Below are 25,618 nucleotides of genomic sequence, written 5' to 3'. Positions count from 1 at the left end.
CTCAGCATCTGCCTGGGCTCCCGGTGGAGCTCCGCTCGGCGGTGGAGCTCCGCTCGGCGGTGGAGCTCCGCTCGGCGGTGGAGCTCCGCTCGGCGGTGGAGCTCCGCTCGGCGGTGGAGCTCCGCTCGGCGGTGGAGCTCCGCTCGGCGGTGGAGCTCCGCTCGGCGGTGGAGCTCCGCTCGGCGGTGGAGCTCCGCTCGGCGGTGGAGCTCCGCTCGGCGGTGGAGCCGCTCTCCGGGGCCCCGCCCGCTAACGGCCGCAGAGTTCGAATGCCAATGGCGGGAGCGGGAAGAGGCGGAGCTGAGGGGCGGATGGAGCCATGGGAGGGAGAGCAGCGAGGAACTGAGGGAAGGGATGGAGCCGAGGGAGCAGAGCAGCGAGGAACTGAGGGAAGAGATGGAGCTGAGGGAGGAGAGCAGCGAGGGAACTGAGGGAAGAGATGGAGCCGAGGGAGGAGAGCAGCGAGGGAACTGAGGGAAGAGATGGAGCTGAGGGAGGAGAGCAGCGAGGAACTGAGGGAAGGGATGGAGCTGAGGGAAGGGCCGGGGCCGCGCCCCCGCAGGGTTCCTCCTCCGGCCGGCAGCAGCGGGGTGTGTGGCGCTGGGGTGGCGGAGCCGCTGGAGGAGCTCCCCGGGAAGGAAAGAAGGAAAGGGAGGGAGGAAGGGGCTCCCCGGGAAGGAAGGAAAGAAGGAAAGGGAGTGAGGAAGGGGCTCCCCGGGAAGGAAAGAAGGAAAGGGAGGGAGGAAGGGGCTCCCCGGGACGGAAGGAAAGAAGGAAAGGGAGTGAGGAAGGGGCTCCCCGGGAAGGAAAGAAGGAAAGGGAGGGAGGACGGGCTCCCCGGGAAGGAAGGAAGGAAAGGGAGGGAGGAAGGGGCTCCCCGGGAAGGAAGGAAGGAAAGGGAGGGAGGACGGGCTCCCCGGGACGGAAGGAAAGAAGGAAAGGGAGGGAGGAAGGGGCTCCCCGGGACGGAAGGAAAGAAGGAAAAGAAGGGGCTCCCCGGGGAGCGCCGCTCGCTGCCAGCGGCAGGGAATGGCTGCAGGCTCGGGATGGGGCAGCGGAGGTGCGCAGGAAGGAGCCGGAGCCGCGCCCCGCATCCAGCGACCCGAGCCCACGCCTGCCCAAAAACCGCGGAAAATTCACCCTGAGGTGGAAAACGGAGACACGGACCCTCCTGGCTGCTTGGGAAACAGCAGCGAGCCTCGTGGCGCCCGCTGAGCGCGGCAATCGAAACCATCTCCCCTTCTGTCGGAAGCGCGCCTGGCTGCCCGAAACCGCTGGGAGGGGTTTGAGCCGTGCCCTGGCACAGGGGGCAGCTCCCGGTGCCAACCCCGGTGCCAAGGGCAGGGCTGGGTGGGATTGGGGGAGCAATTTGGGAAGGTGGGCAGGCCCAGGGGAGCGCCCAGGGAAGGCTTTCCTCACGTTCCACATCATTCTCTGTTAATTTACACTCCACTGAAGTTACTCTCAGCTGTTACGAAGTGAATTTGAAAGAGACATGAAACTCGTTTAATGTTGTGATGTAAATCGTAATGCACCATCATTCACAACTGAACGTGTCTTAAAACTACTGCGTAGAAATATTATACAAATATTTCTGGGAAATATTTCTGGCCTGGGAAACAGCTAGAATTAAATTTCAAATAATAAAACCCCTCAAGCTCTAATCACAGATTTCCCAGCACATCAGGAAAATCCTAAGGGGAAAACTACAGGAGCAGAAACTAAGGGAGCTTCTGACAATAATTCACGATACTGAGAGTAAGAACATATGTTGGCTTTCATCTGCTTTATGTACTTAAATTAAGAATTCAGCATGGAGCAGCATTTCGAGTGCAAATTGCCACGGCAGGAATTAACTCTGTGATTAAACCCACGATCTGTATTGCTGATAGGAAGTCTGACCCTCATCTCCCTTTCCATCGAATTGCAAAACTTCTGGAACGCATTTCCCAACAGCTGGCATTTCAGATTTCCCCAGATTGGCCCTTTTCTAGTAAGAGCAGCCTTTAGTGCTTCATGGAAATTTAGAGTTGAAAATATCGACGTTTTAATGACAACTTAAGGAAAAGTCTCCCTCAGCTTTAGGGCACACCAAACCGGCGGGATGAACACAGGGTCTATAATGGACTGACTGGCAAAAATGGGAATTACGTGATGGAATGTTATTCCCCGTGGATAACGCAGCAATATTAAATTTTCCCAGCGATTTCTGTGTGTCCCCCGAGTTGCACTGGAGCAGTAGCTGCCACTTACCCCGAGCGAGTTTGTAAACTTGACACGTTTGCAGCTACTAAGTTTCCTCTGGCCAAGATTTGCTCCAGCTGCAGAATTCTCTAATTGCTTCCAGCCTCAGGAGCGGCTTTCCCGCCAGGAATCCGGGGACACGCAGAGCTGAGGAAACATTTATAGTTAAAAGTGGCAAAAAGCCGCCGAGTTTTAATCTGGAGACATCCTAAAGTTACGAAGTGGCTCTGCCGGGGTTTCATTTTCCTCGAAACGCTTTGAAATTGTTCATTATTTGACTGTTCTGGGCAGAAATTAGGATTTTTTTACCAGCCTGTCCCACTCCCAAAGCAGAAATCCACAACTTGCTGGGGATGCCTGGGAAGGAAGATGGGATAATTCCACTCCCAGCAGAGAAAGGATCAGCTTCTCTGCAGAAACCCCTTTCCACTCTGCTTATTCTTCTTCTAAAATTTCAGGCTAGCTATTTTTTTTTTTCTCCTTGAAGATAAAAATTCCCACTGGCACAGCTGATTTGTGGATTATTTTTTGTCCTTTTAGAATTTGACATCTTTTTCTAATTGCTGTCCTAAACTCAGACGAAAAGATAATTTTCTACTCCAAAATACAGGATATTTTAACATATATATAGCATATAAATATGGATACAACATCCAAACTCAGTAATCAGCATTCCCAGAGACAATTCCCAATTTTTTTTTCCTGTTTGTATCCCAAGATTCCCACACGAATCCCCCCTTTCCCCAGCAACGTAACCAAGGGCATCACCTCAAAAATGCAAATTTGGGGAAAAAAGGGCACAGAGGATTCCGGATCTCCCGGAGAGCTCCAGTGGTGCCACCCGGTGGAGGCTGGAATATTTCACATTCCCACTTTCTGGGGAAATAACTGACAGCATCTGCTGGAAAGCAGAAGAGAAATTCCCCAAATAAAGAAATTTTCCCAAATCCACCAAAAAAAAAAAAAGGGAAAAAATCCTGGAACAGCAGCAGCTGAAGGGATTTTTTTGGAGTTCTATCATACTCAGGAAGTGCCCAAAAAGGCATTTTTCAGCATTAAATACATAATTTTTTTCAGCATTAAGTGCCGAGTTTTGGTGCTACTTTGTTTTCAGAAAAAGAGAAGTTGCCACAAGTACCTGTTCTCCTCTTGGCCCCACAAGAAAGGTTTGTGAAACGGCAGTTTTCCGTGGAATGCCCCTCCCAAAGCTGTGAAAATTGTAATTTACCCGTCAGAATTTTCCTTAGAACAAAAAAAAGATTTCGTCCCCCTCCTCCGTGGATGCCCCAGATCCGTGAATTTGTATTGAGTGAATACACAGAGATAAATTCAGTGAAATGGAAATAAAATTGTTCTTTTTCTTACCATTTACAGCAAAACAACTCCGTGCCTTCAGCCTGCAACACACAAACCTCGACCAGGTAAAAAACCTCAACCCAGAGCCTTTAAAAGTCACTTTCCCCAAAGCACCTCTGTGTTTTATGCTGAGAAAATGAGAATATTCCACAAAGAAACAGCCGAGAGCAGCAGAGTTGCAAGTTTTAATGTTTATTTCCCCAAGACAGCCTAGCCTGCACTCTACTTGGATAAATTCACAAGCTAGTTTTTCCGCTGCTTCTAGTTTTAAACTTCTTTAAACCATGTTTTCTGATGAGACAAGGAATGCTGCAAAAATACTCTAGAGTCCAACAAAGAGTTATGATCACAAAATAATCTTTTTTTTTTATCCATTCTACAGTGTTTCAGAATTACCAGCTGATTTGAAAAAAAAAAAACCAAAACCACAAGGTAGATAGAGATGCTAATGGTGGCTAAAACCTGGGATGTTTTTGTTATAGCAAACTGTTGTTCATGCAACACTTGTGCTCAGAGGGGAAGGCACAGCATTTCCTACAATGAGCCACCTTATCAAGAGTTCGCTTGGTACAAATCTGTAACGTCACCTGGAATTTAGCGTGTGCGCCGCCTCGAAACCGAGGCATTCCTCCAATTATAAAAACACTTGCAACCCTCTTTTTGTGCAAGTTTTAAAAAATACAAAGGTTTTTTTTTTTTGTGTTTTTTTTTTTTTGTGGTTGTTTGTTTGTTTTTCTCTCTAAAGTGGCTCAAAATAGATTGTTCATGGCTGCCTACATCTAAGATAAAAAGAGTCTAAAACAATTGGGTTAGGCATATTAAAGGTGTTCAAACCATGACTTGATTTGTACATCTATTCACACCTCTTTTTTTTTTTTCTCCGCTCTTTATTCAGCAGTACATATGCACCAAATTTCATTTTTAGACGTTTCCATATCATTTTCATAGAAAACAAAGTTTGAAAACAAGTAACATTGAAACACAGCACGGTATCCTACCACAACAGAAACATTTTGGTTACAGGACTCAACGAAATCTAAAAATGAACTATGCTGGGGATCACCACATGCAAAGGTCTTCATGTTATCTTTGAAAATGAAAAGGATGAGCTTTTATTACCACATTTTACTGCTTTCTACTATTATGGCAATTTGTGTACTGCAACACAGTCTCGTTTGAAGGGAAATGGATGGGGTTCTTTTGTTTGTTTGTTTGCTTTTTTTTTTTTTCCATGCAAAAAAATCTACAAATTAGTTTTGATGATATGGAAAAGCTTTTCATAACATCAAACATTCATCTGGTGCAAATGCACAGGGAAGCCTTCCTGGAAATTCTGACTTTTACAAACAACTAAGAAGCCGTAACAGGAAAAGAAATTTTATAAAGGACTGAAAGGAAAAGAAAAAAAGAAGAGGGGGGGAAAAAAAAAATAAAGGGAACAAAACAAAACAAAAAAAAAAAAAAGAAGAGAAAAACACAGGCTGCAGGAGTAAACCAGAGTCTGCTGCTAAACCGGTCTCGGTGTGTCCAGTGTAAGCCAACACTTGTGAAGTCGTCGGATGATTTTCGGTTTCCCAGCCCCTGGAGGCGACTCAAGCTCTCACGCTCACAGACACATCACAGGCACTCTCTCTCTCTCTCTCTCTCTCGCTGGCACGGCCCTGGCGCGGCGGCGCGGCGGCACACGCCACGCGCAGGGCGCTGCGGAGCAAGGCCGGCTCCCGCGGCCGCGCTCGCGGGCAGCCCGCTCTCGTGAGGCCGATGATGAGAGTACTGCGTTCCCCCCGGTGCTCTGGGAGGGCGGTGTTCCTTCTCAGGCACTCGAGATCTGTGACCTGTAGCCCTTTTTTTTAATATATATATATATTTTTTTCTTTGAACAATCTAAAGAAGCATTCGGTGTGAAGTTTTGTCGTTGCGTTTTTGCCACTCATTCTCACTCGCACCCACTCGCCGTCGTCGACTTCATTTGGGCTTCGCCGTGATTCCAAATGAAATCTTCACATTCGCTTTCCCGATTTAATGCAGCAGCGGATCCCATGAGCCAAGATTGATGGATCGAACCTTTTTTTGTTTTGATTTTTTTTATTCGGTGCTGCATTGTACCTAAACCTCCAAAATCCCGCTCTAGAACTGGAACCCTTCCGCTGGTACGTTGGCAGATGAATTGAAACCAAACGTTCCGCCTTGGATCGCTTCCGGAACGAGGCTCGGGTCTTCATCAATCTGCGAAGTGACGGGAACACGGTGAGCGGGGGCGCGCCAAAACCTCCCTCCACGGGAGCGGGCCAACGCCCAGAGCAGCTCCCCGCTCCCCTCCTGCCACCCCGCTCCCGATCCGGTGGGATTTAACCCCAAATGCTTCAGCTCGCGCGGGCCAGGGAACGCTCCGGGGCACCCCGAACCCTCTCGTTCACACCTTTCTCTCTCCTGGCCGTCTCAGGACTGTCTCAGCTCTTAGGAGAAGAGCAGCCCCACTGAGCCAAGGAAGGACTAAGCCCAAACCGTGCTTCCCAAAGTGACGCTGGGTTAAATTCCAACTCCAGCTGTGAGTGCCAAAGCTGAGTTGCTAAACGAGACCTGGATCTTATCGTTCGCGTCAAAGTGGAACTCCAGCACAAAATAAACTTCCAGGTGAAAAGAGGCCGTGAGTGCAGCTGAACTCCACCACTTGTGCAGCTCCTCAACCCTGCCAGGCGGCACCCTGTGCCTGGAGGTGCACACAAACCAACCCTGCCTCTGGCTGCTGCTCCCCCTTCGAAATGGAAACGGCTTCCTCACCAGCACATCCCACCCCTGGAATTATTCAAACCTCCCAACTGCTTTGTTTCTCAAGCAGCAGCCTCAGCCCTGGAGTCAGCAGGGAGCTTATCAAAGGGAAATGTCAAGCTCAGGCAGGGTCTGAGGGTTAAAGGAACTATTCCCAGCCTGGGATTTTAATCCCTAGAAGAGATGAGGCTTAAATTAGGCATCAGATCTTCTTTAGATGCTTCACCATGAGCAATGGCAGGAGATGCAAGGGGTTCCCACCAGTGCCACAGAGCAGCCTGGGGCAGATTTAAAAATGCAGGAAACCGCACACTCACATCATCTGAGGAGAAGAACTGGTCAATGATCTCATAAGCCAGTTTGTAGATGTCTTCATTTTCATGGTTTTGTAGCTGTTCAATTTTCTCCAGGCCTGCGACGGACACACAAGAGATCTCAGAACACCAAACTCGGGCCAAACAACTTCCAGCAAAGAAATTAAAAATGCGTCTGGGAGTAAAGTTCTGAATGATCTGGTTATGAACAGAATGCTCCTAAACCCACCTGGCATATTTATATCTATTTTATACATGGAAACAGAGACGTTCAGTACACAGGAATCCTCCTGAGGCTCTGACAAGCAGAGTTTTGGCACAAACATCTCTCTTCTCCTCCCAGCCACCACTTGATCTTTCTGCCCTCCCTCCAGATTTGGCATTTTAAAGGTTATTCTACTCCATGTTAACAAATCCCACAGTTTTTTACCTGTGCCTAAACTTACTGTCACTGTTCTTTCATCCCTGCAACGTTTCACTCAAACCACAGCCAACAGGGAGAAAGCCTCAAAGCCATGAGGAAATTAAAGCTGTCACATTTTTACAACCATTGGATGGAAAATTGTTTTCTCCAAGTTCACCTGGACATGACTTTGTGCATGTTGAAGGTAAGCACATCAACCCCACACTGACTAACTTAATTTCTGCTCATTAGACTAATTTGTCTAATATGTTACAAAATCAGCACCCAATGAACTTTCCTGCCATTATCCTGCTCCTCCACACTTTATTTGACCGTGAACTTGGGAAAAGCTGTGGATATTCACCTGACAGGCACAAAAAGGGTGCTTTAAAAAGGGTCTGCTTAAAATATCTGTGCCAACAGTAAACCCAACACGAGCAGGATGCCAAAGCAGCAATCCCTGGCAAAAGGTATTCAAATCTTGCTCCTCCTACCTCCACACTCTTCTATAAGGTTGGCTATGGTTTCTGCTTCCTCTTCAGCCATTTTTAATATATTACTTAGTCCATCCAGAACCACTTGCACAACTTGTGCATCTTTTACTGTCAGCAAGTTGCAAAAGGGAGGAATTACATTTTGTTGAATCAAGTAAGCCACCTGAGGGGGGAAAAGGCAAGAGTTACAGCAGCACAGGCAAACACATCCCAGCCAGCCCAGGAGCTCACAGCATCCTGCAGTGGAACCTTCAGGAATCCCCTCTTGGAGCACGCACAGGTAACATTTGGGGATTAAAGTACAAACAGATTTGAGAGTTACAGCACCCAAGGAGCAAATACTGTCAATTTTTCAGTGGCAGATGAGGAGTTTCAGCCTCATCCCTGCCACAGATCTCAGGCTCTGGGCTTACAAGAGACTTGTGTGCTTCTACTCCTTGGTTACTGTCCTCTTAATGATCACATCCTCGTGGCTCGGGAAAGAAGGTAAAAAGAAACGTGGAATGATCCAGAGCAGAAGTCACTCATCCCAACTGAGCTTCCAACCAAACCCCCAGGGATGCTCCTGATCTCAGCTGGCTCCAGGAACCAGGGAAGGTCACCCTCCAACCCCGTGTGAGGAGGGAGCAGGTACAGAACACTGGAGGAACAGAGGCATTTGTAACCCCAGCACTGGCCCAGACAGGAAATGGAAGTTTTCTCCAAGCTGGACTCACCTGGTCTTTTCTCCCGCTGATTGTTAAGTTGCTTATTGCCCAAGCAGCTTCTTTCTGAGTCCCAAAATCCCCCTGAAAGCACAACCAGAGACAGAGGGGTCACTGCAGGCTTTATGGCAGGCAGGATTCCCACAAAAGCTGCATTTGTAACAGTCCCCTCTGCACGGCGTCACTGAGGCAGCTTTGTGTGAGTAACAAATCAATCTTGTCCTGGTTGAGTCTGTGTCCATCCCTGCCCCAGGTCCTGTCCTGTTTCAGTCTGTGTCCATCCCTGCCCCAGGTCCTGGTTCAGTCTGTGTCCATCCCTGCCCCAGGTCCTGGTTCAGTCTGTGTCCATCCCTGCCCCAGGTCCTGGTTCAGTCTGTGTCCATCCCTTCCCCAGGTCCTGTTTCAGTCTGTGTCCATCCCCTCCCCAGGTCCTGTCCTGTTTCAGTCTGTGTCCATCCCTGCCCCAGGTCCTGTCCTGTTTCAGTCTGTGTCCATCCCTGCCCCAGGTCCTGTTTCAGTCTGTGTCCATCCCTGCCCCAGGTCCTGTCCTGTTTCAGTCTGTGTCCATCCCTGCCCCAGGTCCTGTTTCAGTCTGTGTCCATCCCCAGGTCCTGCCCTGTTTCAGTCTGTGTCCATCCCTGCCCCAGGTCCTGTTTCAGTCTGTGTCCATCCCTGCCCCAGGTCCTGGTTCAGTCTGTGTCCATCCCTGCCCCAGGTCCTGCCCTGTTTCAGTCTGTGTCCATCCCTGCCCCAGGTCCTGGTTCAGTCTGTGTCCATCCCTGCCCCAGGTCCTGGTTCAGTCTGTGTCCATCCCTGCCCCAGGTCCTGCCCTGTTTCAGTCTGTGTCCATCCCTGCCCCAGGTCCTGTCCTGGTTCAGTCTGTGTCCATCCCTGCCCCAGGTCCTGGTTCAGTCTGTGTCCATCCCTGCCCCAGGTCCTGGTTCAGTCTGTGTCCATCCCTGCCCCAGGTCCTGGTTCAGTCTGTGTCCATCCCTGCCCCAGGTCCTGGTTCAGTCTGTGTCCATCCCTGCCCCAGGTCCTGGTTCAGTCTGTGTCCATCCCTGCCCCAGGTCCTGTCCTGTTTCAGTCTGTGTCCATCCCTGCCCCAGGTCCTGGTTCAGTCTGTGTCCATCCCTGCCCCAGGTCCTGGTTCAGTCTGTGTCCATCCCCAGGTCCTGCCCTGTTTCAGTCTGTGTCCATCCCTGCCCCAGGTCCTGGTTCAGTCTGTGTCCATCCCTGCCCCAGGTCCTGGTTCAGTCTGTGTCCATCCCTGCCCCAGGTCCTGGTTCAGTCTGTGTCCATCCCTTCCCCAGGTCCTGCCCTGTTTCAGTCTGTGTCCATCCCTGCCCCAGGTCCTGTCCTGGTTCAGTCTGTGTCCATCCCTGCCCCAGGTCCTGGTTCAGTCTGTGTCCATCCCTGCCCCAGGTCCTGTCCTGGTTCAGTCTGTGTCCATCCCTGCCCCAGGTCCTGGTTCAGTCTGTGTCCATCCCTGCCCCAGGTCCTGGTTCAGTCTGTGTCCATCCCTGCCCCAGGTCCTGTCCTGTTTCAGTCTGTGTCCATCCCTGCCCCAGGAGCAGGGATTGCAGCTGCTCCTCCAGGGGAAGGGAGCTTTGTTTCCATCACAGCTCCAAGAGCTGTCCCACCCCACAGGGTGAGCTGTGAACGCTCTGCACCCGCTGCTCCTGGGGCTGTTCCACCGAGCTCAGGGCTGGAATTCAGTGCAAAACTCTCCAATCTTCCCTCACAGATCAATAAATTGGCAATTCACAGCTGTTAGTTGTCTTTTCCCTTCAATAATTCCCACGGGCTTTTAGCTGTTCCTTCCTTCTGCCATAGCAGATCCTTGGAAGTCACTTTTTACAACAAACACCCAGCAGCGGGAAAGGAACAGAGGATTTGGAGCCCCAACACCAATCCTTGGGATCTGACCTTATCTAGAAGATGGATTATCATTGGAACAAGGTTTGCATCTATTACTGCCTGGACTTGCTGCTGGTTTCCTGCAGTGATGTTAGATAGGAACCACACTGCTTCCTGCAAAATAAAAGATCAGGAATTAATTCACAGAAGGATTCTGTCTCATTTATGTCCACTCTTTATTTTTATATCTGGCCAACCTTAAACGCAAGCAAGCACTCCATCAGCTTGATTGTGCAGAGCTGAATTCTTGCACAAACCAAAGGGACAATCTCACCTTGGGAGACTCCACAAGACTCCTCAGCCTTTCACTGTTACCAGCTTCAACCAAATACTTCAAATTAAAAGGAAAAATTATTTGGAGACAGGAAATGCCAAATGAGCAGTGCCAATAAAAAGCAGGTTCCAGCTGGTGGCCAAAATGCCTGAGAATCCTTTACTGCAGACACAGCTCTTTACCTCCTTCCTGATGTCTCTTCTTAGCTTCAGGAAAACGCAGCACTATTAATGAAACACTCGATTTTTAACAACACTCTGAAGTTCGTGCTAATTCTGTCCACCAGCCCAGGAAGCAAGAACAGATCTCATCCCCAGCAACTGAATTAAATTCAGAGCCCTCACCTCACTTTTAGACTAGGAATCTAAACTTAAATCAAGAAGTTTTAAATATAATTTTAAGTATATTCAAGGTAGCAACCTTTTGAAATCCTGCAGCTGATTTCTCCCCTCCTAGAAATAAATTCTCCATCATTCAATTCCCTCCTCGACCTCCCTGAGAGCTGAGAATCCCAAGAACAGCTTCAGCAGTGTTCACCCTTCAGTCCCTGAGCCTCTGGGATCAGATCACAGGGTCACAGGTGACCCTGGGAGAGCTCTGGGCTGCCCGGGGCTCTCCTGGGGAGCTTTTCTGGGGCTTTAATCACGGGCGGTGTTGCAGAGGGGCCCCCGAGGCGCCCAACACGCCTCAGATGCACTCCTGGCTCAGCACTGCCATCAGTGCCCCCAGGAGAGCCCCTCACACCGCACACACACCCCACACACACCCCCCAGCCCCCAGCCCAGCTCGGGCTCGATCCCCCCTCTCACACACACGCTCCATCCACGCACGCCCAGCCGTCTCCGCGTCATCACCTCCAAGAGGGGCAGTTAACCGCGGTGACACTGCACGCACTCAGAGCTCCAACAGGCAGATTTACAAGAGAAAGCTTTGATTTCCTACAGACACTGACACTGCTGTCAAGCACAGCTCTGCAGCTCCTAAGAGACTTCCCTGTGGATATTGATTTCCAGAAAAAAAAAAAATCAGTATTTGCTGGAATTTGCCCCAAACTGGTGGAAGGGGTCAATTATTCCCGTCTTTAGGACCCAAATAGAAAAGCTGTCCATCAGGTGAAATCCCTGGTGTTGCTCACCTTATTAATTTTTTCTTTGGGATGTGTCAGAAGTGCTGGGAAATGCGAGAGAGCTTCACAGTTGAGGACTACCTGTGTCTGCTCATCGGTGCCAGTGACGATGTTCCCCACAGCTCTCAGTGCAGCCGTCTGAAAACAAAATATCTCCTCTCAGAACAGAGCTCTGCCAGCAGAGCTGAGCACAAGAAAAGGGTTTATGCAAATGCTGCAGCACGCAGGGGAAAAAAAAATGGGTTTTTAAATTAAAAAAAAAATTGAATAAAGTATTTTCTGTAGTAGATTTTAGATGGGTTGTTTTTAAATTAAAAAAAAAAAAAAAAGAATAAAAGAAAGTATTTTCTGTAGTAGATTTTAGAGGGGTCATTTTTAAATTAAAAAAAAAAAAGAATAAAAGAATGTATTTTCTGTAGTAGATTTTAGAGGGGTTGTTTTTAAATTTAAAAAAAAAATGCATATAAGAAAGTATTTTCTGTAGTAGATTTTAGAGGGGTCGTTTTTAAATTAAAAAAAAAAATGCATAAAAGAAAGTATTTTCTGTAGTAGGTTTTAGAGGGGTCAAAAAGTCACCTGGAGATCCCAACTCACCTGGACTTTGACTTCCTGGTGGCTGAGGAGAGGAACCAAGTGAGGGACGATTCCAGAGTCTATCACCATCTGGATCTGCTCATTGCCAGCGTCCGTGAGATAGGAGAGCGCCCAGACTGTATCTACCAAAATCTGCGAGGAGCGAACAACAGCTCTGTCAGCAGCACAGGAACGGCCCCCAAATAATGCACATCCAGGGGTGCAACGTTTGTCAGGTTTGCAGTTAATCTGAATTAATGTGTGCCTGAGTCCACAGGCAGAAACGCCGGTTTAAACAGCAGGAAATGTGAGATTTCAGCCGACAGCTTGCAAAAGTATTGAGTGAGTGTTGTTTCAGCTGACAGCTCTTGACTGGCTCACCAATACAGGCGTTTCAGAAATTCAAATAAACTGAGTTTCCCCTCCTCAGAGACAAAAATTAAATCATAATTACTACAGCAATAGTAAAATTAATATAGATGTATTTTTTGCACAGCACTGTTGCCATTAACTCAGCTACAACTTCTTTAGGAAGCAAAGAATTAATCTGAAATTCTGATTTTTGTTCAGACAAAAAGCTGCCTTAATCCATAATTTCAATAAAGTTTTGCTCATTTACTTTGCTTTTACGTAACAATATTTAACTATTTAATTGTCCATATTTGACACCTCAGAAGTTACAGCTAACCCTGACATGTGACACATGCAGCAGACACTGATTTTTCTTCCGTTCACTCTGATTTTCGTTACAAATTTAAGTGCTAGGCAAAAAAAATTCCTGTATTTCTCTGTGAATGAATGAATGCTCACAGAAATAAAAATAAAATGCAGTTTCAGCTGTAAGTGCAGGGAAAGCACATGCAAATAAACACTTGCAAAGACAGAAATACCAGGGGAAAAAAAAAATCACTATTTAAAAACAACACCCATATTTTGAAATGGGCAGTTAACAGATAACCAAAGAAGCTCGTTCTAGTGGAAGGGAACGTTACAGATTCCAAACTGATTTTATATTTCAGCTACAAAACCACAGCAGAAGCTGCAGGGGGCTTTCAGAGGGCTCACTCACATTTACATCCGTGTGGTGGATCAGAACGCAGAGCGCCGGCAGGATCTGAGCGGGGAACAAAACACCTGAGCGTCATTTTTAAAGCAGCCAAAGCCCCAGCTGGAGCCCAATCCCACCCCAGAGCAAGGCCATCACCTCCTGGATGGTCTCCATGGGTGGAGGGGGGTCTTTGTGGCGGCACAGGTTGACCATGACCCAGGTGACGTTCCTGAGGAAGGTGATGGGGATGGAGGGGCTGATGAAGGACAGCAGCGGCTTCACCACGCCCAGGCTAATGACATAATCCCTGCACTGTGGTCCATCACCTGGGGGAGACAGTCAGAGGGGATTGAATAGAACACAGCCCAGCATTCAGAGATTCCACCAGAACACAGCCCAACATTCCCAGATTTCCCCAGAACACAGCCCAGCATTCCCAGATTTCACCAGAACACAGCCCAACATTCCCAGATTCCACCAGAACACAGCCCAACATTCCCAGATTTCCCCAGAACACAGCCCAGCATTCCCAGATTTCACCAGAACACAGCCCAACATTCCCAGATTCCACCAGAACACAGCCCAACATTCCCAGATTTCACCAGAACACAGCCCAACATTCCCAGATTTCACCAGAACACAGCCCAGCATTGAGAGATTCCACCAGAACACAGCCCAACATTCCCAGATTCCACCAGGACACAGCCCAGCATTCAGAGATTCCACCAGAACACAGCCCAGCATTCCCAGATTCCACCAGAACACAGCCCAGCATTCCCAGATTCCACCAGAACACAGCCCAGCATTCCCAGATTTCACCAGAACACAGCCCAACACTCAGAGATTCCACCAGAACACAGCCCAACATTCCCAGATTTCCCCAGAACACAGCCCAGCATTCCCAGATTTCACCAGAACACAGCCCAACATTCCCAGATTCCACCAGAACACAGCCCAACATTCCCAGATTTCACCAGAACACAGCCCAGCATTCCCAGATTTCACCAGAACACAGCCCAGCATTCCCAGATTTCACCAGAACACAGCCCAGCATTCAGAGATTCCACCAGAACACAGCCCAGCATTCCCAGATTCCACCAGAACACAGCCCAGCATTCCCAGATTCCACCAGAACACAGCCCAGCATTCCCAGATTTCACCAGAACACAGCCCAACACTCAGAGATTCCACCAGAACACAGCCCAGCATTCCCAGATTCCACCAGAACACAGCCCAGCATTCAGAGATTTCTGGGGGTGGGTAAGGGAAAGGGGTGGCAGACAACACCCGATCACTGAGAACAGCGAGAGCCCAACAAACTCCTGAAGATTCCTTGACAAATTTTCCAAACAATAACAGAGCATCCCCAGAAAGTGGTGGAGGTAGGAGTAACAATAATAACAACAAAACATCCCCAGGGGTCGGTGGAGGCAGGAGGAACACCCACCTATGATATTTCCTAAAGCCCACACCGCTTGCTCACAAACATTTTGATGAGGTGAATGCAGCAGTCTCAGGAAAAGCGGCACAGCATCTGCAAGGCACAAAAACAACCCAGGGAAATGGTGAAAAAAAATGCACCTCAAAAGAGCAAATAATCCACAGGATTAACTCTCACGTGAGACATTTTTCTCCTGTTAAGAAGTGGTCAAAGCTTCACTAATTTCCCAGGTGGTGCTAAAATAAAACACTGCAGTAATTCTTCCTTGGCTGCATATTCTTACAAAGCCTGCACTCGAGAATATTAAACCCCTGACATTTAATTTGTTTGCAAGTCTCAAGTTTACTGAGGCTTGTCAGGATCCAAATTTAGTTCAATTTACTGAATTCAGGTACATCCTAGAAGGGTGAAAACCAAATTATATCAAAGTTCACAGGTTCTTAACACTGACTTTGCAAAAGTACAAGAAACTGATCCTGCAGCCAGTGTAAGTTTTGTGGGTGTCTTTTTTTTCCTTAAATTTTAGTAAAAACTCATTTCAGAATATCTTTGAAGCTCTGGTTTGTTCACTCAATTAAAAACCCTGCCCAAAAAAGCTCTGCTTCAGGACATGATTGGAGTCCAGAACAAAGTTTGCTTTGCCTGGCAGCTCAGATTCCAACAACAATCCCTTCCCATGTTTCAGACGCCTCAAAATAGGAAGGACAAGGTTTTAAATTCAACTAGATTTTGGAAGAATCCAGTGTCAAGGCATGAGTATTATTCCCTCTTCACACCAGGGGAAGAGGGAAGAATATTAATATTTCAGAGGGGTTGTTTGGTTCTATTTCAAGTTTTTTGGTGACTTCTGGTGAGGTTTTTTTTAAGTTTGAAAACGGGAAACCAGCAGATAACAACTCTACTAAGGTATTTTGAGTTTCCAGCTGTTGCTCACCATCAGGAAACCCCAGTGAGTTTAAACCCTGAGAAGATGAAGCCAAAACCCGGCAGCAGCTCCTTCAGGACTCACAACCTGATCCCAACTAAATCCCAGATGTGGATGGAACCAAATGCGCCCTGCAGCACTCACTGGATTGAACTACAGCCTGGGTTTGTTCCGAGGTTCCAGAGGCGATGTTCGTCAAAGCCCACGCAGCTTCAAACTGTAGGGAAGGACTGCAGAGAAGAGAAAAACCACAATAATTATTATTATTATACTTATTGTTCAGATCACATCAGCAAGGATTGGTGGAACACGTTGAGTTTTGGCAATACTCACTTGTCATCTCTTTCAAGACAGTGCACTAAGATAGGTAATATTCCTGATTTTATTAGGTCATCGATGGGTGGATTGCGGTCACTGGACAGCAGCTTCCTGTGCAGGGAAATGGGACATAAAACCCAAATTACAGACAAATCCTGCCTGCAAAGGAGCAGGGAGTTGTTTAATCCAACCTTCCCCTCCAAAAGGGATCAGTGCTGACACTGGAGCAGGTCAGTAAAGGATTCCTGTGGTGGAGTTTGGGAATCTCCAACGGAGCCCCAACAACCAAACTGCTCCTGCTGGGCTGGGAATTCCTTCCCTCCTCTCCTCCTCCCAAAGACCCACAGGATTTATTTCTTTCCTCCTCTTTAAGTGAAAATAATCCCTCAAAATGGATTCGTTCTTTCAATTTATCAAATTACTGAGCCACTGGAAAAGCAAAGCCATTACATCCATTGACCAGTGCATTCCATGTTTTCTCCCCTTGGGAAGTTTATCACAGTCAGGAAAATACAAGATCAGAGTTATTCAGTTCAGTTCCTACAGCTTCCTCCTTCTCCACCCAGCAAAGGAGACACTCAGCTCTTTCTGCTCTTAAAGCTTTTCCAATCCTTTAAAGTGTGTATTTTACTCTGTGAGAAGCACCAAGTTTGCACCAAACAACTCCAGGTATTTACACGTAAAGAAAATCCACTTAAAGATCCACATGTAAATGAATCTGCTTAAAAGGTCTGTGTGTTCTGATTTCTCTAAGGTTCTATTTTCCTTTTAAAAATCAATTAATACAATTTCAGTTAAGCTAGAACACATTTTCTGACCTTAAGAGCACGATAAAATAAGAACAAAATCAGGATATTTGAGCAAAGTGTGTTCTTACCTTGCTGCCTGCACAGCACTTAACTGAATACCCTGGTTGTCACTTGAAGCGTTCTAAAATAAGAAAAATTAAGATTTTTCACACATCTGTCATCGTGCCACGAAGAACATTCAAACAATTTAATTGTTTTTACCTGTACTATTGCCTCCAAAGAAGTGTTTTGCTAGAAAACAGAGACAAAAAGCAGTTAGAAAATTCCAAATGTCCTTTGAGTATGCAAAGAGAAGAAATTATTGTGAGTTAATTCTTACCACTCTGAAGTCCCCATCTATATCGGAATCTTCACAGATATCTTCATGGGGAACATTCCTTCTCTTTAGGAGATGCTCATCTCTTTTGTTCTTAAAGACAAAAACGATGGAATACCTTCAAAACTTGGATTTGGGGGGGGTGGGGGTGTTAAGAAGGGAAGAGGAAGCTTCTGTTTCAAACAATCATAAATCACCATCACTGACACTCAAATTTTCCAAAAAAAGTTGGGAAGGACTGCGCAGAGAAGCACATTTTGGGAATTCTTCCAAAAAAATCCAGCATCCAGCTTGTGCTGGAAGTCTGATGTGCACAATGCACAAATCCATCGATATTCCAGTTTATTTGTCATCATTTCTAACGGGACGCAGCAATTCCCAGAGGTTTTCTGTTTGGCTCAGGAGAAAAATCATTCCAGTTGTGATTCCTTTTCCCCAATAATTCCAGTTTTACACCTTCACACTCTTCCACACTTGTAAGGAAATAACTTTCTGCCTGCAGATGGGCAGGAACAGCTGATTTTCAAACCAAGCTTTTTATAAATCTTTAAAAAAACCTCTGGAAGTGCAAGGATTATTTCTTTTAATTAGGTAACAAATAAACTCCTGGTTTTCAGGACAAAAGTTATGGAACTCCCATCATTTTAGAATTTTTTGAGTCTCTAAAAACTCCTATTTTACTGGAGTAATGACAAAGTCAAATCCCACTTGGTAAGAATGATAATATAAAAATCAATAATAATGCTGGGTCATCTCACCTTTCTCAACTCCACAACAACTTCATTTCTTTGTCTTCTCATAGTCTGGAAAGAATCAAGATCAATAAACTTCATCAGCAGAACTCAGACCAATTTAAAAAGTTCTTGTACAACTATTCCAGTTCATGCACTTTAAACAGAACTTCTACACACGGGGTTTAATTTTCATTGTAAAAGTAGAGATCCTACAGGAAATGGAAATAATTACAATATTTCTGTTATTTCAGAGTAAAACACTCATGTCTTTTAAAATGGAAAGGAGTTGTGCATAAAACAGCACCAAAAGCATTAAAAACACCACGGCAGTCTAACAGTAAAGTGACTTTATAAACAAGCTCAAATTAAGAGACCCTGCAGGTAAAGCTGAGTTCCAGAATTATTATTTATAAATTAAAACCTTTGACATTCTAAGAGCAAATTTTTAATGTCATTTTCTCTACAGCTGCCATTGACAGCATTCAGGAAAAAAAAAATCAATTGTAAATATACATAAATTGGTTTATTGCTGCTTGTCCTACTGCAGTGAAAACAGAGAAATAAATCAGTCTGGAGTGATTTTATTCCACACTTTGAACTCTACAGTGAATGAGAGCAACAAAATTGCAAACAATTCCATTTTTATGGTGACAGGGAAAGCTGGGAGACCCTGAGCGCAGGCCAGAAGGAGAAGGAACCTCCTGAACAGCACGGAGATCTGAAGATAAGCATTCAAAGCTCCCTTTCAAAGCATCATTATTTTTATCAAAAAGAACGTGCAGTTCATCAGATCAAATTTCAGCTGAGCACTGCAGCTCCTCAAAGGAAGGAGCTACAAGAAAAATGTTTGGGAGAGGAAAAAAGAGGAAAGGAAGGGAGAGTTCCCTGCTGCTTTGGGGACAGAACTTGGCATGGTCTGAGGGGAAAATCCACATTCCCCCAAAGACAGCTCCCTGCTCTGGAAAAGGCGAAGTGCCCACCAAAATTCCTCCCAGGGCACTCCACGAGCAGGGCAGCATCCCACAGCCCGGCATTCCCCCGGAATGGACGCAGCTCTGAAGAGCAGAGCGAAGGCAGCAATCACTCCAGGGATATTTCTCTGGGCTCCAGGGATCCACCGCTGGATCCCACCCGGCACTTCCAGGCTTTGCAAAGATGCTGCAGCTTTACACCTGCTTGAGGTACTCCAGGCTGCTGCTCCCAAATCTCAGTGGAGTTTCTCCAAACTCCTCTAATCTGGCGTGTCCAGGATGGAAATAATGGGAGGAAAGGCTCTGATAATCAGAACTGTACCACACCCCTGATGATCTCACAGGACTTTTAACACCTTCCCAAAGCACAAGACAAATCAGCATTCCCACCCAAAAGCTGCCCTGGGAGAGGGACGGCTCTTCCCAGACCCCAGGGATGATGCTGCTGGTCACAGCAAAGCTGCTGCTGACACAGGGACAACTGAGTGGGACCAAAACAAAAATCACAACAACAAAAAGCCTCAGATGTGTCATTTGGAAAATTCTTTACTTGAAAAATCCTAACTGCAGTTGGTCAGACTTTGAAAGATCCTCTGCTGGGACAAGAAGAATGTTCTCTCTCCTGCCACAAGCTGACAGGTCCTTGCCTGAATTCCTGCTTGCACACCTTGGAATCACAAAAACCTTCACGTGAAGGACAAGCCACCAGTGAAGTCGCTCTTAAGCACCATTTACCAAAACCTGGCTCCACTAAAATCACTCTCTGCGCAAACAGAGCCTGTTGACAGAACAGTCACAGGTCAAGCTGGCACCGCTCATCCTCTGAGGAGGAGGAAAAGCTCAAGAGATGAGAACTGAGGTCAGCTCTGCCACGGGATTTCCCAGCATCATCCCAGTCTGGAGACAGCAAAACGCCCAGCAGAGTCCAGACCAACTTGTGCTGCCTTTTGGAGAACAGCTCAAAGGGCAGAGACGAGGGATGGTGGAGTCTTGGCACGTGGGGAACGATTCCTTCTGTTCTGGGGGAGCCCTGAGCTCTGTGAATCAGCTCCCAGCTCACACCACACAGCTGCGAGCAGGGAACTGCTCTGTCCAGACAGGGTTTTAAAGCAGAGTTGGGAATGGCCCTGGGAAAGGCTCCAGTTGAAAAACACGCGCCACTGTCAGGAGTTCACGTGGCTCTCTCAGTCCCTGGATCCTGTTTGTCATTTGCTACATCAAAAAATCAAATGATCCGATCTATTTCTGTCGGCCTGTGATGGCCACCCCTCCATCCTCCTTTTTTTCAATTATATTTAGCTTCAGATTTATCATAAGGGCTATTTCTGACTGTTAGTCATGACTGAGCCCTGCAGCTTATCATTAAAATCTCGTGCTACTGATGCCTGCAGGATCCTGAGACGTTCTGGGGGTTTTCACAACATGAGGAACATTCCAAGCAGCTGGGATCCACCAGCCTTTCCTAAATACACCTGGAATGGGATCCTGCCTTGTTCCTTCCCTGAAGGGACCACGAGCTCAGCCTGTGGTCACTCCTGGGTAAAGTGGGATTTTTTTTTTTTTGCTGTTATAAAACATTCTCCTCCATTTATACACCTCCACCAGGAAGCTGTGACAGCACAGGAGTAACTGGAGAACTCTGGCTGCTCCTCTCATGCCAGGGAATGGTTTCCAAAGGCACATTGTTTCTGTTGGGGAACTGCAAAGCCAACGGTTACTGTAAATAAAAAATGAGTTGGTTGTGCCATCCTTCCTTCCTTCCTACCAGGAAGTTGCTACCAGCACCAGTGTGGTCTGGGATTCCAAATAAAAACAAAGAACACCCCACAGGGTACAGACACGTGAAAACAGACTGGTTTTCCTCAGTTATAGCCCGTTATTCAGGCCCTACTCCATCCACCATTCCCCTCCTATACAAATCCCACCTCAACTCCAAACTGGAGCAATGAGACCTGCTCTCAGGATCACTGCTAAAAATGCTTTGGGATCAGAAAGCCAACCCAAGATACCTCCAGAAATCACCTCTCAGCAGCTCTTCCCCCTTCAGAATGAAAATGGGAGTCTGAGTTCCAGATGAAAAAATAAAAATCAATATGACATTACAGGTGCCACCAGCCCCATTTCTCCTGGAGAAGCCGTGCATGGCAGAGAAAATGCCTTAAACAAATATCTCGGTATCATTTGAAAGCGACAAGATGGATGAGCTTCACCACAGAACTCCAAGTCAGCTTAAAGGAACCTATTTTTATCCCAGTGAGTGAAATTCCTGCTCTCTTTCAGTTCTTCCAAATTTAATCCCAAGCAGACTATTTTGTGTGGGATACAGAAAGGGTTGAAAAGCTTCAAAGTACCTCCAATATTCAATATATTTCACACCACTACCTTTCCTTCACTCCCCTGGAGCTTCCTTGGTGTTCTCAAATATATTGGTATTTTTAAAGTCCAGTGAATGATGCTGGCAACTCTTTAAAATCCTGACATTACTGATGTTCGAGCATCTTGATGCAATGGCTGCTCCAAAATTAGTTTTGAAGTGCTCTGCATTACGGAACTATCATCATTTCCCTTCATGCATCTCTCAATTGCAGAGCAGAAATCTCTGTTTAACACCTCTCCTGTGCTGGCACTGTTCAAGCAATCCTTAATCTCCTGCCCAGCAACACAGGTGAGGATGGGGAGAAAAGATTCAGCAGATTCTTCCAGGATTTCCAGAGAAATCAAATGCAGGAAGCATTTTTTATTTCATTTAAAAAAAGGCCCTTTAATGTCAGTCAGATTACAATGCTGCAGCAGGCAACAATCACCAAGAGAAAATGAAATGTTGAATCACCAGATGAAAGAAAATGAAGCAAATAAAACACCCCAAAGCTCTGCAAACCTTCCCAAATCAAGACCCCTAAATACAGAACTGAAAAGGCATTATTTAAACTCCAATTGTCCATAAAACTCCAGCACAGACACAACAATCAATCTGCACTTATCTGGCCTTTGTGCAGTAAAGATCTGGTGTTTAATCCCAAGATCTGTGGTGTTACCATTAAAAATAAAGGTTGGATGGGTGTCAGCACAGCCATGCCCACAATAAACACTAAAAAACAGCTCAACCTTCTTCATCCAAGGGGGAAAAAAAACCCAACCCAAGTAAAACCTGTTCCTCACTGAAGACACAAGATGAAAAAAGTCACTTTACCCCGCTCCCTAATGGATAAGTATTTGCATAATTTAATATCAGAGTCCAGATAAGCCCTTCCTCAAGTCAGATTTTGGGGTTGGAGGTTAAAGAGAAAAACCGTGGCCACTTCTGCACTTTTTAAGGCTCCTCTTTGTGCTGAACCAATTCTATTTCTCCCCCACAGCACTAAAATCTTGAAGACCCTAAAAAAAAAAAAATGTTGCAAGCACTGACCAGAAATCTTCAATGCCCGCCTGAGATGCTGCCTCAGCTCCAAATTACTGCTCCCCCAGCACCAACTCTCCCGCTATTAAAAACTTTATTACACCGTGTATTCCTTTGAGCAGGAGCAGAAATCAGGGAAAGGACAAGGAATTCCTGGAGATTTCTGGTCCCAGTGAATCCCTCTATTCCCAGTGTCACCACCAATCTGTCATCCCCAAATACAGATTATTTACAACGTGCCCGTGCAGGAAATGTTTACCCAGGACTTCAGCATACGAAGGAATTTTGTTAAAACACCTTATGTAAAGCACCTTGTGCTGGGGTTTGCTTTCTTTTTACTTTTTCTTGTCTTTTTAGAAGAACACTGAGGGGAAAAAATAAAAATCCAAGTCCGACTTTAGCTTATCCAAAAGGGTGAATGAACGTTTGGTACTTTAAGGGAGAAAATGTAGGAAATCACGTAATTTTGGTGAGAAATACATGAACTTCCTGTGAATATGTAAAACCTGGAAGGCAAGGACAATGTGACAGGAACTGCTGGCACTGTAATTGTCAATGGACTGATCTGAGCACATGGAATTAAGAGATAACATTTTTAGGAAGTTTGCAATTCACGACATGGCAACTTTTCATAAGCTCCAGAAATCTCTTCATTTGGCATTCACCAAAATTAGGGGAGATTTCTTATTTCTCTAGGGGTGAACAGTCAGCGAAAACTTTTTTTTTTAAATTGTGTTTTTGTAAAAAACAACCCAGGGGCCAACCAGAATTTCAGGGGAGATAAGAAGGGGGGAGGAGTGAAGGAGATAAAGATCGAACGTTGGCTTCCTCTGCGAAATAAACACACAACTTTCTGCCCAAACAGCCCTGCAAGCTGGATTTTGGAGATGTCCTGCCCCAGGAGCTTGGCTGAGAGTGGGCAGCAGCAATTCCCTCAGCCTGATGCCCAGTGTGATGTGTAAGCAGTTAATGAGCAGCAAGGACAGCCAGAAGCCTGAGCTATTGTATGAAAAATAGCCCTGCACCGTGGTTATTTTAGGGAGCAGGCGTGTGCTCCGGGATTTGCTGGATAAATGTCACTCTCTAAAATTTAACACGGCCCAGCAGTGGGTTTGGACTGTGGAAAAGGCGTTTAAGTGCTGCAGCAAATAAAAAAAAAAATGATTGAAGAGGCTTCCCTGCCTCCTGACATGCTCACACGTGGTGTTACCTGCGTGTGTCCATCTTGAACCCTCCCTACTTCAGCCCTCTTCCCTTAAAATTCTGCACCAAAGCACATGAATTCCAACCTCTGTCTTCTCACAAATCCCATTTTTCACTGTAACAGCACATTCTATGTGCATTCCTAAAGATGCTCTCCTATAATTGTGTCTTCAGTGCTAACAAGATTTGTATAGGAACAAATTAATATCTAAGGCAAGGGGTTACCAACCAACCTCACAACCCTGTCAGCAAACAGAGCAATTCATTATTCCCACAATGTTCTTTGCCAAAAGTTTGGACAGAACTGAATAAGAAAAAACGTTTTATTAATCTGATTGGACAGGTTAAAAACCCAGATTTTACAGACTTCTAGGAAAGTTGGCTGATGCTTTAATTAATACAGGCGACATAAAGGAGTTTCTACTTTTGAAACGTTGCAATGTCTCAATGTAAAAGACTGGAATATTATGGAAAACACAATGGACACAGTAAAAAAACAGCCATGAGAATGCCAAAATTCTCGTCCAGAACCTCGTACAGACAATTGCTTTTAAGCCCCAACCAGCACTCCTGGCCGAGTATTTAAAGGTGACGATTGATACTTAGTTTTAAAATTTGCCCATTTCCTAAGGAAACCCCAAATAAATTATGTATCCTGCTGCGTTTAGGAAGCACTTTCACAGCTCAAGTAACTGAGTCACCAAAAAGTTCGGGGGCTCCGTGCTACAAGCCAGAACTCCTTTTCAACTATCGGAGCAGAAAACAGAAATATATAAAAAAATAAAAAAATTAAAAAGAGAGAGAGAGAGAAAAGAGTTTTTTTTTTTTTTAAATAATCTCGCTCTGAAGGTTAGCGCGTTATTTATTTAATTAGCTCTCCTGGACACACGCAGCACAACACCCAAACCGGGCCCTAATCCTGACTCAGGCTTTTCGGGGCTGCTCGGAGAGATTGTTCCCCGCAGGAATTCCGGCGAACCCACCCCGAAGCGGGGCCGCCGGGGCAGGGCCGGGCCGGGCCGAGCCCCTGAGGGCGCAGCCGCCCGGGAGGAGCCGCGGCCGCCGCCGGGCCCGAGGGGCCGCGGAGCCCCCGGAGCGGCGCCGGGCGGGCGCGGCCGCTGCCCCTCGCCGGGCGCCCGCGGGCCCGGCCGCGCCCGGCCCTCAGCGCGGCCTCGGCGGCTCCTTCCTCCCTCCTTCCCCGGCCTGCCCTCCCTCCCCTCCCGGCAGCGCCGCTCCCGCCTCCCCGCGGCCCAGGGCGGGCGGGCGGCGCGGCCGGGCCCCGCCGCGCTCACCTCCAGGTCGCGGCCTTTGTTCTTGAAGTTCTTGAGGCGCTGGTTGTCCAGCTTCTCGTTGTCGGCCATGGCGGGGGCGGCCAGGGAGGAGCGCGGCCCCTCCGCCTCCGCCCGGGCCCGAGCGCGCCGGGGGCCCGGCGGGCCCGCTCTCGGCCTCGGCGAGCCGGGAAGGGCCGGGGCGAAGGGGGAACCGCCGCGGGGCCGGGTGGCGGGGCCCGGAGCGGGGCCGGGCGAGGCGAGGCGAGCGGGAGCGAGGCCCGGAGCGGGGCGGTTCGGAGCGGGGCCGGGCCGGTCCCGGCGGCCCGAACGCGCCGGTGCCGCCGAGCGGGGGAAGGGAAGGGACGGGGCGAGCGAGGGAGGGAGGGAGGGGGAAACAGGGGCAGCCTCGCTCTGGGCGCCGCCGCCCATTGGCTGCGCCGCGCGCGCCCCGCGGCCAATGGCGGCCGGGAGGGAGAGGGCGGGAGCGGTGACGCAGCGCGGGAAGGGGGAGGAAGGAGGGGCCGCCTCAGCGCCGCCGCCATCTTGGGTGTTGGGGGCTGAGGGCGCGGGAGGCGGGACGGGCGCTCCCCGCGCCTGCGCTGCTCCCGGCCCGCCGGGGAAGGGACGGTTTAATCCGTTCCGTGCTCGGCTTCGGAAGCGAAAGTTAACATTTTAATCCTTCCCTCCATTAGACTTTTCCTTCGCTCCCCTTATGGAGCCGACAGTTAACAGTTTAATCCTTCCGCTTGTTACGCTTGGCATTCGCTCCCGTCATGGGGCCGGAAGTTAACATTTAATCACTCTCCCCACTGCGCTTTACGTTCAGTCCCCTCATGGAGCCGAAAGTTAACAGTTTACCCTTCCCCTCACTAAGGCTTGCATTTGTCTCCATCGTGGCGTCAAAAATCAAATTTAATCCTTCCCCTCATTACACTTTGCAATTGTTTGCACCGTGGAGCCGAAAATTAACACTTCAGTCTTTCCCCTCACTGCACTTTGCATTCGCTA

General features: G+C 47.5%; 1 protein-coding gene and 1 non-coding gene across 2 annotated transcripts; both read right to left on the bottom strand.

Annotated features, from left to right (window-relative positions):
• Nucleotides 1-3,776: 3,776 nt before the first annotated feature.
• KPNA4 (karyopherin subunit alpha 4) lies at nucleotides 3,777-24,778 on the bottom strand. Its single transcript, XM_040073990.2, has 17 exons — nucleotides 24,632-24,778; nucleotides 17,793-17,837; nucleotides 17,038-17,127; nucleotides 16,920-16,949; nucleotides 16,787-16,839; nucleotides 15,925-16,020; nucleotides 15,736-15,821; nucleotides 14,673-14,759; nucleotides 13,382-13,551; nucleotides 13,247-13,291; nucleotides 12,199-12,330; nucleotides 11,614-11,742; nucleotides 10,214-10,318; nucleotides 8,297-8,368; nucleotides 7,581-7,743; nucleotides 6,687-6,781; nucleotides 3,777-5,826 (listed from the first exon to the last, which is right to left on the bottom strand). Exons 1-17 carry the CDS (start codon nucleotides 24,698-24,700, stop codon nucleotides 5,728-5,730), a joined length of 1,566 nt encoding a protein of 521 aa, XP_039929924.1. The 5' UTR covers nucleotides 24,701-24,778; the 3' UTR covers nucleotides 3,777-5,727.
• Nucleotides 11,040-11,244, bottom strand: LOC120757534 (small Cajal body-specific RNA 7). Its single transcript, XR_005702577.1, has one exon. It is a non-coding gene; the product is annotated as a small Cajal body-specific RNA 7 (non-coding RNA).
• Nucleotides 24,779-25,618: the final 840 nt, after the last annotated feature.

This window comes from Hirundo rustica, chromosome 10 (assembly GCF_015227805.2).
Source record: "Hirundo rustica isolate bHirRus1 chromosome 10, bHirRus1.pri.v3, whole genome shotgun sequence".
NCBI classification, from domain to species: Eukaryota; Metazoa; Chordata; class Aves; order Passeriformes; family Hirundinidae; genus Hirundo; species Hirundo rustica.
This window is presented reverse-complemented; position numbering and strand designations above follow the sequence as displayed.